The sequence below is a fragment of the Microtus ochrogaster genome, chromosome 24 (assembly GCF_000317375.1).
Source record: "Microtus ochrogaster isolate Prairie Vole_2 chromosome 24, MicOch1.0, whole genome shotgun sequence".
NCBI lineage: Eukaryota > Metazoa > Chordata > Mammalia > Rodentia > Cricetidae > Microtus > Microtus ochrogaster.
Window position 1 is genome coordinate 2,933,508 of NC_022024.1, and position 12,543 is coordinate 2,946,050.

Sequence of the window (12,543 nt, forward strand, 5' to 3'; positions counted from 1 at the left end):
TGTGGTTTTGGAGCCTGTCCTGGAACTAGCTCTTGTAGACCAGGCTGGTCTCGAACTCACAGAGATCCGCCTGCCTCTGCCTCCCGAGTGCTGGGTGAAACTTGGAATTTTAAATGGTTTTGTGCAGTTCACTTATTATCTACACAGATCACAACATATAATCTATCATGTTTTCAAGTACACACACACACACACAGACAGAGAGAGAGAGAGAGAGAGAGGGAGGGAGGGAGGGAGGGAGGGAGGGAGGGAGGCTAGCGCTGGAAGGGTATTAGGAAGTAAAAAAAATGCTCTCTAGATTCAACTGCCTGCCCACTAGTAGTATGTCCATGTATCTCCCTATGTCATTGAAAGTACTGCAAGACACTCATGAAAAAAGAACAAAAGGGCAGTATTAACTGATTTCCCCCTTTACTCTCATGCTGGTTGTAAACTGTAAGGGCAAGGGAGTGGGACCCAAACAGGGCACTCGATCAGTTCCTGCCAACAACACAAGGAACTACCATAGAAACCTTTCTGTGAGGTTTAACCAACAAGGAGCTTTTCTATTTGGGGGTGACCCAATATTGGGTCAAAAAGTCCTTTCAAGGGACTGTGCTGAAATCTATTTCAGAAGCAGAGCACCATTCTCAGAAGTGAAGAGATGGAGACAGTAAGAGGAGACAAAGCGGCCAAAATCCTGCGGAGGCCTGTGAAAGAGAGGTACCACCGATTTGTTAAGTGGCAAGGCATGAATGAGCATTTGAAGCTATTCGGAGGCCATGTTTTAATGATTACAGGTTATGTGCTTAAACCTAGTATAATTTCTTTAAAAGCACAAGGTATCGATTTGAAAAGAAAATGAAAAGTCAAAGAATGAAAGTTCAATCTCCATTCACAACTGGGAAACAATTATTCAAAGAGCTTGCTTTATAACACAAAGTTTATATACACTAAAGGAAAACTTTCCCTTCGCCAAGTTAGGGTTTGGTCAGTTCTCCAACTTTATCAGAAAACATAACAAAGAGGTCTTTTTCTAAAGTCAATACTGCATACTGATTGTTAATGCACTATATGCATCAGGAAGTTGGCATTTAAATTACTAAGTATAAGGAGAAAGCTATTTGCTACACTGATGGCTCTTTACTGTAATATACTCAGACATGAAATACGAATCAGCGAGATTAAGTGGCCCTCAAACCCTCGCCCCCTCCCAAACACTGTCCATCTCAGGAAACATCCATCTTTAGAACGGCCATTCCGAAGCCACAGAACATCATCGTGGTTTTGCACCTTTTTACCAATTGTATTTGTATTCATTTCTCTACCACAAAAGAAAAGATGATGCATGGTGATATTTTGATTGTGTTCTAAAGCTTGCCTGAAGATCAGAGGGTGGAGCTAGCCACTAGTTAGCCATAGAGGTCAGACAGTGGCACGCGCCTTTGATCTCAGCACTTGGGATCTCACACCTTTGATGCCAGCACTAGGGAGGTGGAGACAGGATCCAGGTCCCATTCAGCCTGCGGATTCCTAGGCATAGGAACTTGCCCCTTCCACCTGAGGATTCGGTAGAGGTAAGAAGTGTCCCGGGTGGCTGGCTCCTTTACTTCTTTGCTCTCTCAGTATTTACCCCAATATCTAACATTGAAACTATACTAAAATATTCGCTTTCGATCCTCTTTTCACAACTCATGTGCTCTTCAGCCTGCATTCTGCCCTTCTTCGGCCACTAATGGAATCCTCCGCTGGTCTCCCTTTCTAAACTGTAGACTACGCGACACCCACGCTCACACCCGTTTACATATACATAAATACATTACAGGCTAGGATCGCATGAAGGAGAGCGTGATTTTCTTTCTGACTTTGGGTCACCTCACCTAATACTTAACGCTTTACAAACCCGCCCATATTCCTTAAAATTCTACGATTTCATTTTTCTTATCCCATTGTGTGTATGGAGCACATTTTCATTATCCACTCATCTGCCGACACAAACAGAGTGACAATTACTGTGGACGTGTAAATATCTCTGTGGTGATACGGAATGTCCTTGTGCAGTAGCTGGGCGGTATGGACGTTCTGCCGGTTTTTAAAGCATATTAATGCTGCAAGTTCTTAAGGAAAAAATGGTCTTGTTTTTTACAAATTTCATTTAGCTGGCATTTTGGATGTGATATCAAGGTCATCTCTTCCCCTCTGACCCCAAGTACAAACTTAAAATTATCTGTACTCTGCATTAATGGCTATAACTGGAGCTACGTATCATTGAAGAAGGCAAGTGTTAGGTTACAATGGGCACAAGTGTTTCAAAAGGGGACAAACATCTGGAGAGGAGACAATGGAAATGGAAACCCAGTGCTTTACTTCCAGGTAGATTTCCAGGTTCTCCAGCACATGGATGCTTGAAAGGCTTAAAAGAAAGCGATTCCAACCAGTCCGGTGAGAGCCAGATTTATTCATAGTGTCTCCTGCTCGGTCATCAAATCTCCGCTTACATTTCTAGGTTGCTACAAACCAGGAAAGGCCTTGCCTATCCAGGCGACTAACCAATGAAATTACATCCCTTTCCTGTGTACAGGCTCTTTAATAGAAGCAAGTGCCCCTGGAAGGAGGTTAAATGGACACGTGTATTTTTAACTTAACATCCTGTACACACCCCATTGCCAAATAAAGACTTTCCACAGCCAAGGAAACAGCTGGGACTGTTAGCAGCTTTCCAATGACCATCTGAACTCAGCGTCTGGTCCTTGGGTCAGTTTCTGGGTCAATTTCAGGATCTGCAGAGTAATTATTTCCTTTCCTTTTGAAAAAAAAAAAAAAAAAAGACAAAAAGCATTCATTTGTAGTAAGGTGTATTTTCCTTTGCTGAAATGGTCTGGAAACAAAACCCGTAGGGCCCGCTTGTCCTCACCACATCTTCCTTGTGTCTGGCCCTCGCTTCTTTTCTCCCTGCAGCCCTCGTGGTCTTCCTAAGAAACATCTGGATGGCACGTTTCATGAGGGAAGTGAACATCTATCTCATTGTGAACGCCACACTCTTCAGATGTTTGCCAAACATTTTCTGTCCCTAGATCAGTTATGTGATAAGCTGCTCTTTGGGGCAAAAGGGAGAAATGCAGGTATTACCTGACCACAGGGGTAGGCCTGATATAGCTGTTCTGAGAAAAATTAAGTTTCTATAAGAACCTATTAAGGTAAACAGCATAAAAAATACATTTCAAATTCAACAAGACACAACATCAGACTTCTACTATAAGGAAAAACAAAGACTTTTAGCATCAATGTCAAATTTTCCCCTCATGTGAACAGACATAAAACTCACTTTAATATCACTAAGAAATAATCCTTAAACTTGATAATATCAGAGACACATTGTGGTAGTTAGAATGCAATTGAAGCTCACAATCTCAGGGAGTGGCACTCTTAAGAGGTGTGGCCTTGTTGGAGGAAGTTTTCGAGGCAGGGGGTGGGCTTTAAGATTTCCTAGGCACTGGATACCTAACTCAGTGTTTCAGCCGGCTTCCTGTTGCCTGCAAGATAAAGGCCTCTCAGCTCCTTCTCCAGCACCACGTCTGCCTAAACACTGCTACGCTCCCTGCCATGATGATAAAGGACTGAGCCTCTGAACTGTAAGCCAGTCACCCCAATTTAATGCTTTTCCTTTATAAGGGTGGCGGTGGCCATGGTGTCTCTTTACAGCAATAGAAACCCTAACTAAGACACACTGAAGACGTGGTACCCCTGATAGAATGTGGTTGGTGCAGTGTGGGAGTCTTACTCCATGCGTAACTCCTGGTGGCTGTGGTGGATAGATAACGGGCAGGGCAGCTATGGTTGACATTGGGGTAAGCATGTGCTTTGCTCTGTTGTGAGGTGTAATCTCTGACAACTACCAAGCACCTTGCCTTGAGGGTTTTGTGTTTTTTGTTTTGTTTTGTTTTTTTTTTTTTTTGAGCCTTTGCACACAATTCCTCATTTAACACACACAAGAATTCCTAGAATTCTTCTTCACTTTCCAGAGGAGACTTGCAGCCTTGGGCCAATCCCGGCATTTGTTCAAGGTTATCACTGGGTTGGGGGGGGGGATGGGTCAAAAGTTGAACCCAAACCACCTAAACCCTGATCCTTGACTCGAATTGTGAAGGACATGGAGGCCTCATTCATTCTTCTTTGCCTCTCACCTCTGACATGTTCACACTGAGAATGAGAATCTGGAAACCCGCATCTAATAACAGATCTGAAATCTAATCAAACCAGAGAGAACAGACCAAAGGAGGCAGTGGACAGCAGACGTATTCCTAACCATCTCTAATGAGCATGCTCATGGCGTCACTGGGCTCACTGGTTCCCCACCCTTTCCAAGGGTCAGGACTGATGCCAGGTTCTCCTCAGATCTACGTAGTTTTGGTGAGCCAACCCAACTACTGACTGCAGTTACAATAAACGCTCTTTTCAAGGCCAGCGACAGGAATCTGTAAGATTAACAGAACAGGGTGTGTGCCTGGGTGCCTCTTTTTGTGAAGTGGCAGCTGAGGAGCCGCCAAAGCTTGCCATAGCTGATAAGAAACCCAAGGAAGGAGTCAAAACTGGGAAGAATGGTAACCTGAATTTCAAGGTGGTGGGCATGGTGGCTCGGCGCGACAGTTTAGGATGAAGAAGCAAACAGCCCTAGTAAACTAAGGGAAGCCCATTGTGAATGAGAGGTTTGTTAACGAGGTGGGTGAGATTCCAGTCTGATGAGCAACAATCAGTGGCGCAGCCACATCTGCACAGTTGGGAATGCGGATGAAGACAACTGCTGTGTCCAGCAGCAGACAGGAGTGTCTGCTAAAAAGGGAATCTGCTGCTTTACTCCAGGACTGTGTTGTGTATATTGTCAACTAGAGAGCCTCCGTTTGGTCCTAAACAGCTCAGTTTTCTCTTTTCTTTCATTTCTCCTTCACCATTCCTTTATTAGACACAAGCATCCTGTGTGTCCTTCCTTCCTCGAACTAAATAACCAACGTTCTGTTTTGTTCAGCATCAGATGGAGCGAGCTGGTGTGGGAGAAGGCACGGATCTGTGAAAATGCCTCTTCCTCCATTAGTGGTATGTTCGTTCAGCTCTCCTCTTAAAAATCAAGTAAGGGATTTTGCTCTCATTGGTTGAATTAAAAAGCTCAATGACATACACTGCCTGCACACTCTGCTCACTTGGGGACTGTCAATGTTTTTCAATTATCATTGTGAAACCAAAGACAAGTTTGTAACTTTTTTGTAAGTAGCTGTTACATGTAGGGCAACCTGTCTTAAGTAGGGGTAAATTATACTGGACAAGAACGAATCCTTGAATCCCTTCAAGTCAAGTATCTTCTTGTTTAAATAAACTTATTTTTAAAAAGATTTATATGATATATATATATATATATATATATGTATGTATGTATGTATTAGCAAAAGAACTTTAAAGCAAAATCTACAACAATAAAGGGAACAATTTGGCCTCTAAACCAAATACCAAGTCAATCCAGTCAGTTCAAAAAGATATCTACAACTCAAGGAAACAGTGGATGCAACTGTTGGAAGATTCATACTTCGCATAAAGCCCAAGGCCACTTCCTATGGGAAACGCAGTGACTTATTCCTCCCTACAAACGTTCTCAGCAAATGATGCCACTGAACAGAATGCCTTGCTGGGGCTGACTGCACAGTCACCTACAGGAGCTGTGCAAGCAAAGAGGAAACACGTTGTCTAGAAAAAATAGACCATTTCCTTTCAATTCCCCTCCGAAGCAGAGCGACTCTTCTTCTGAGACCAAACTGGGGGCTTGCTGCAATGCGCCACACAGAAACCTTCCAGTCGCACAGCCAATAAAAATTAGAAGCCAGGCAAATCAGAAAGAGTCTCACAGCTGTTCCCAGGAAGCCAGGATCTCCATGGTTGATACTTCCCAGGCGCTCTCACCCAGCGTGAAGATCATATGTCTAGAATCCAGGTACCCTCCAAGAAACAAGAACCCCTTTAGAAAAGCATTGCACACACCCTTGACGTGCTCTGGATTTGATAGGAACCGCTGTGTGCTCCACCAAGGAAGTGGATATAGGCTGGAGGGCTCTGGAGCACTGCAGTGGGCTGCAATCAACTCACTAACAGGTGCCAGGGCTGCAGAAAGTTTCTGAGGAGAACAGACGTGACTAAGGTCCACGTAGGTTAAACTCATTAGAGGAGCGGCTCATCAGGACCCCTGAGAGGGTCACATATCAGATATCTGCATTACGATTCATAACAGCAGCAAAATTACAGTTATGAAGTAGCAACGAAATAATTGTATGGTTGGGGTCCCCACATGAGGGATGGTACTGAAGGGTCACAGCGTTAGGAAGCTGAGAATCATCGTATCAGAGGGTGCCCCAAAGGCGTTAGGAATGGAAAGCAGAGACTTACAACAACTGGTTGACTTTCTCTTTTAACAGCTTACAACTTATTTCATTGTAGTCCTGCTAATCCTATGACTTCAAAGGTCTCATCTATTGACTATTCTGTTGCCTACTAGCAAGAGTATGCAGGTCTCCCTTGTTGAGTCATCCCGAGGATGGGGTGCCCTTTCGGGGCTCAGATGCTTAGGAAATAGCAAGCCTGCTGCATTTAGTCTGTGTGCCCCAGCAGCCTAGCTCACACTGTGCTCTCTAGAGTGGAACCGTGGCGGGACTTTCTGATTTCTAGAGGTAAGTTTGTGGTTCTTTCCAAGTTACTGACCCATGAGTACAGCTAAGAAGACCAAGACCATCCGGTTACAGTGTGAGCTGTCCGAGGACACTCATAGACAGGACCAGACTTCCAACCAATCAAAGGACCTGAAGTTAAGAGGCCTTCCAATTCTAGGCCCTGAATTTCAGAGGTGTGGCTAAATGCTGAGGGCCTCTTAGCAGACACGCTCTGCTCCGCCCTGTCCATACTCATAATGTCCATAAGCACAATGAAACAGTTGATGATCCATACTACTGTGCTCCCAGAACATAGATGTAGCAGCAACAGATAACCATAGGTACAACACAGGTAACATACCCACTGTTTATGGAACCCACACCTGCAATGTGATCCCTAGCTCAGGGGAACACATTTCACAAAGTTAAAAAGCAAACAAACAAATAAAACAAATGTACCGGGAAACAAGTAACAAGAATGTTTCTTTACGCAGCAGGATGAGGTGGGGGTGGAAGGCTCAGATCGGAGACAGTTAATTGTCCTCAAATGTTTGAAGGCTTACTGTGAATGAAGTGGGGGCGGGGGTCTGAATTTCAGGAGAGACAGGGGTTCTTAAATCCTGAGCATTTGTGGCAGGAAGAGGTGGCCGAGGGGCAGTGTGATTCATTTGTTTAAGGCAATAGGGCATAGAGTGGAGGATGGCCTGGGAGATAAGCCTGGGGGAGAATTCCCTCATTGGAAAACAGGCTCCATAAACTGCCTTTACTTTTAAGGTTCCACTGCAACGCGTAAGATGTTTTTAATCTAAAGATCATCCCCGGCTCCTTGTGCTAAGAAATCTAATCCCAACACATGCGGAGCGGAGGAGGAAAAAAAAAACACAAGATGAATAAATTAAATGAAAGGGAACACCGAGGTATAAATAGAAAGTGAAGCAGAAAGCAGCAAACTAAGGCGGGAAATGCAACCCAGCAGGGCAGGAAAGAAACGGTAAAAGGTGGAGGGAGGTGGAGCCAATGAGAGCAGCACTTTGGGGGAGGAGGGGCAAAAAAGTAAGTAACTAAGACTGGCTGGGGCCAGGCAACGCCTGCCCACCTTCTTGAGAAACAGCTTCCTTTACCCTGTCCGTGGAAAGACCTTCCAGGGAAGGTGGGTCACGGGCCTGGCACCGAGGCCTCTGTAGTCCCTATGTAGAATGACAATTAAGGCTGGGGCTGCTGGAGATCACACCTATTTCCTGAAGAAACCAATGTGATAAAGAACATGCAAAGCATCAGAAAATGAGACTAGGCCAAAGCAAAAGCCAGAGAGGAAACCGCAAAGAGAAAAACATTAAAAAAAAAAAGTTATTTCATTCATGTTTCATCTGAATTTTATCACCATAGTAATCAGCTTCTGAGGGCTCCTCCTGAGTTTAACTCCAGCTACTCAACCAGTAAACAAACCACCCCTGTGGCCCCTGGCAGGAAGAGCGGAGACTCCTTTGATGTGGGAAGAGAGAGGAAGGAGTCACCTCCAGGGAGCAGAGGCAGGGAGCTCTGGAACCAAACGGTCAGAAACATCATAGGTCATGTGCCTCAAAGATCTTCCAAAGATTCTAGCATGCCAGAAGTTACCAATTCGCGTCATCCATGAAACACAACTTTCTTTTTCATTTTAATTTTTTTTAAAGAAACATTCTTTTCCTTTTAAGAGGGAAAACTGTATCTCAGTACTCACCCATTTCCTAGGTCTGCCTCTTGGCCGCTTTTCTCCAATGGCCTCTGCTTTCTGAAAAAAAAGAAAAAGGAAGTCATGTGGTCTCCTGCCTGACATTACTTACAAGTGCTGGGCCAGGAGCTCTGCTTCCAGGTAGAATGTTCTGGACTGCAGATGAAGTATCAAGCCTGTCTGAACAACCTCTTCCTCTTGTTTCAGTGGCGGCTTCTTCCTCGCTGTTGGCCGAAGGATGGAGGTATCTATGCAACCCCCTCACCACAAAGGACTCCCATGGAGTGACCTCCTCTGAGGTGCCTGACTATGCTCTTGGGAAATCCCCCTCGCCTTTGTTTCTAATCAGACAAAAGAAATATTCCCACATCCCATAACTTATGCAAATTAATATTTTACAGCATAAACATTCTTTCAATGGTCAAGACTCTCCAATTACAACTAGCTACAAAAGTTAATATACACACATTGATTTTAAATAATAAAGCGGTTCTCTCTAGACTGCTATGGAAAGCAAGTCTGTACATAAGAAATAACACATAAACACTTTAATAAGAAACAGTGAACATCTACCAACTTCTGCATGGCTAATTTCCTGTTCCCAATACGATCACCTGCTAGTCAGTTGCCTGATCTATAGGTAGGTAGGTAGGTAGGTAGGTAGGTAGGTAGGTAGGTAGATAGATGATAGAAAGATGGATAGATGATAGGTAGGTAGGTAGGTAGGTAGGTAGGTAGATAGATGATAAATAAAGAATTTTTAAAAACAGCAAAAATCACCAATAGTTGTCCCAGAGATCTAAACCATAGCTACACAAAAGTTATTAAAGTGGGCATTATTAACAATAACTCTTCACTCAACATGAGTCTGGCATGACTCTACTTCCTGTTATTTTTAGAAATTGTTTCATTGCTATATTGCATAGAATTTTCTGATACTAGCTATTTATTTCTATTCTAGTTCCAATTTCACATTCCTAAAACAATTAGTCTTAGTCACCCCCTACTCCATTCCCTAAGTGTGTCAATGCACACACAGACATCTCTCTTTTATAAAAAGCACACGTTTATACTTTTCTGAAAGAGGGAATCTGAGTACTTATTGTTTGTGTATAAGAATTATACACTGGGGCTGGAGAGATGGCTCAGTGGTTAAGAGCATTGCCTGCTCTTCCAAAGGTCCTGAGTTCAATTCCCAGCAACCACATGGTGGCTCACAACCATCTGTAATGAGGTCTGGTGCCCTCTTCTGGCCTGCAGACATACACACACAGAGACAGAATATTGTATACACAATAAATAAATTTAAAAAAAGGATTATACGCAAAAATTATATCCAAGACCTCTCATGCAAGAATCTAGGCAGACTGAGTCAGGACAACTTGTTTGGCAATGTAGTTTTACCTGAGCTAACAGCCAGTGGGACTTGGTACAGTGATACTAAAATGAGATATTTAAAGCCTACATTGACAAATAAAACCTTCCTTTCTTCAACTTATCTATAAAAGCAGATAAACATAAATGACAAGATAAATAGATGATTGAGAGATAGTTGGATGGCCAAATAGATAGATAGACAGACAGATAGATAGATAGATAGATAGATAGATAAAAAGATGGATGGTTAAATGGATGGATAGATGATAGATGAGATAGACAGACGGACAGACAGACAGACGGCAGTTTGATAGATAATAGACAGGCAATTTGATGATACCTGCATTGCTATCACAATTGTCAGAAGCTCTATATGATTATAATGTTACATCAAATTTATTAAGCATTAAAAACACTCTGGTCTAAGTTGGGTCACTTTATTCCTTATAGCAGGCTTGTAATAGAAGCATTATGATTTCATTTACTTTGCAGAGGAGTGACTAAATCCTAGATGTGTTAGGTCATACATCATGCCTGTAAGTGATGGGAATGAGATTTGAACCCAGCTCTGTCTGACTTTTAAACCTCTTCCCAGTACTGGAGAAGGCCCTGGTAACAGAGCCATTGACTTGGCTTGTTTTTGAGAATGAAAAGAAATTCAGTAGCTCATAGCATCTTTCACTGTCAGGATTGGCTGTTGATGTTCCCAGCTTTGTTGGAGGTCAACCAGGGATTTCTTTATGGTCAAAGTTAGTGCCCTGCCTCACCTTTAGTCACGAGAGCATGGGTTTTAAGGTATGTGCAAGCTGGGGATGACCAGAAAACCACACAATCTTTCTCAATTGTCCCCTGGAGGGACATGAAGGTGTCATGCTTTGGAAAGCTTAGGTCGGAAGACCTTTCTCAGATAGTCTAGCTCTATGACTAGGGATAGGTCCCTGGAAGCCTTGATTTTTATTTTCTCTGCAAAGTAAGAGATGAGCTTTGAGGGGACATCAAGTCCTTTGGGACTGCCCATCCTAAACAAGATCCTCCAGAACGTCTTTTCATACCTAACAAGATAGAAGGCTTAAAAGGTAGAGTTTCCCTTCAGGTTAGTCCAATCCCACAGACAAGAATGCTCAAGCGTCTCCTTTAGAAGGCAGCTCTGAAGGAGTGCCTGGCTGGTATACAGTGAGTTAGGAGGGCTCACAGGCCCAGCGCTCTGGAGTGGATCTTTGGAAGTAACTATAAGATAATTGTACGGAGTTTACCCAGTAATGAATTACAGGAACATGAAACAGAAGTCCTTTCTCATGGGAACTGGGTGGTCCTTGGGCTGGCAGGGAGGCTGCTATTAACCTTGAAGGTAACAGTGCTCTACCAGGGATTTCTGTATAATTCTCACATCCTGGGAGCTATGATATGACCTGAGTGTATCTGAAATCTCCTGAAGACAAGGAGTTCTCTAAAAAGGGCTTCTCTGCATTTTCAAGACAGAGAAAACAGATCTCTCAAAGAGAGAGGGGAGAGGAAGCCTTGCAAACCCGATAACTTTTAAATGAGGATCCCGTTTACAAAAAGCCCATTGAGAAATAAAATTCATACCATTAACAAAAGGGCACAAGTCCGTGATTATCACTTCGACTTGTTAAAAGTAAACTTGCTCCTTGGTCATGGAGGCTGGTGGCCCATGTAAACTGAAACCCTCTTCTGAGATGACATCTAGAAGCAACAAGCTGGCTGCACTGTGTGGTCCCTATCTGGGAGGCTTGATTGTTCTTTAAAACCCACATTACTGAACTGCTCTGATCGAACTTCACAGTCTGCAAAACAAGCTGGGGTTTCCGTGTGTAAACGAGGTTTGCTCCAGGATGTTCAGATACTGGAAAACAGTCTCTGTCTCTCTCTGTCTCTCTGTCTCTCTCTCGTGTGTGTGTGTGTGTGTGTGTGTGTGTGTTCAATACTCTTTGGAGCACTGTCTTTCAGAGAAGGAAAACAAAACATGGAGACATCAACGTACACAAAACGGTAAAAGCGAATGTTTGCCTTGTCTTTGCTGGGATGGGCTTTGGTTCTGTATTCCGTACATGTATAATTGAGACCTATCTAGTTCTATGTGTTTTCGGCTTTTATAGAGGGCTGCAGGGAGAACCAGGGAGACAATGGGGAGGGAGGAGCCTGGGATGTGAAAAGCACTGGTGTTTTGTTTCTCCATCACCATCAGAAGTTTGGTAGAACTTCAAAACCATCTCTGGTAGTCCTTTCATTTGACAAATAAGAATACATTTGTTTTATTACAGTCCCCAAACTTGGTGGATTATTGGGGGGCCCAAAGTCTCTGCGTATTCCTGGCAGGAGACACACATTTTTCTGCCCTCCTGTCTTAGAGAGAGCTGCACTTCAAGTTCCCCTCACTTTTAACCCAGTCTGTATCTCAAGTCATTGAGGAAGATGACAGACACCAACCACATTGTGGTTGGTAGTATACGACAGCCTGGTCAGCCCCCAGAGTGAGAAGGATGGGGGTTCGAAGAGTTGAACACTGGGCATGTGTCGGTCTGCAATTGTGAATCAGTGTTATCACGGTCTGCAATTGTGAATCAGTGTTATCATTTGTGCAGACCACAGTGGGAATTAAAGAAGGAATCTATTCGCAAAGGGCCGGACAAGGCTGCAGTGTGGCAGACAGAAGTTCTACCACTCCACTGCGCTGAACACCACCCTTCGCCAAGAGTCCCTGCCTGTCTGCAGCTCTCACAGTGACAACTCCTCCTTTCCATTTTGTGGGAGATTCTGTGCCCACCTTCC

At 43.7% G+C, this 12,543-nt stretch overlaps 1 protein-coding gene across 1 annotated transcript in view; it reads right to left on the reverse strand.

Annotated features, from left to right (window-relative positions):
• Hmga2 (high mobility group AT-hook 2) overlaps positions 1–12,543 on the reverse strand; it is a 112,791-nt gene that overhangs the window by 91,340 nt on the left and 8,908 nt on the right. The window contains exon 3 of the mRNA XM_026784603.1: positions 8,386–8,436. Coding sequence (XP_026640404.1) covers positions 8,386–8,436 — 51 coding nt within the window. The remainder of the gene's footprint in view (positions 1–8,385; positions 8,437–12,543) is intronic.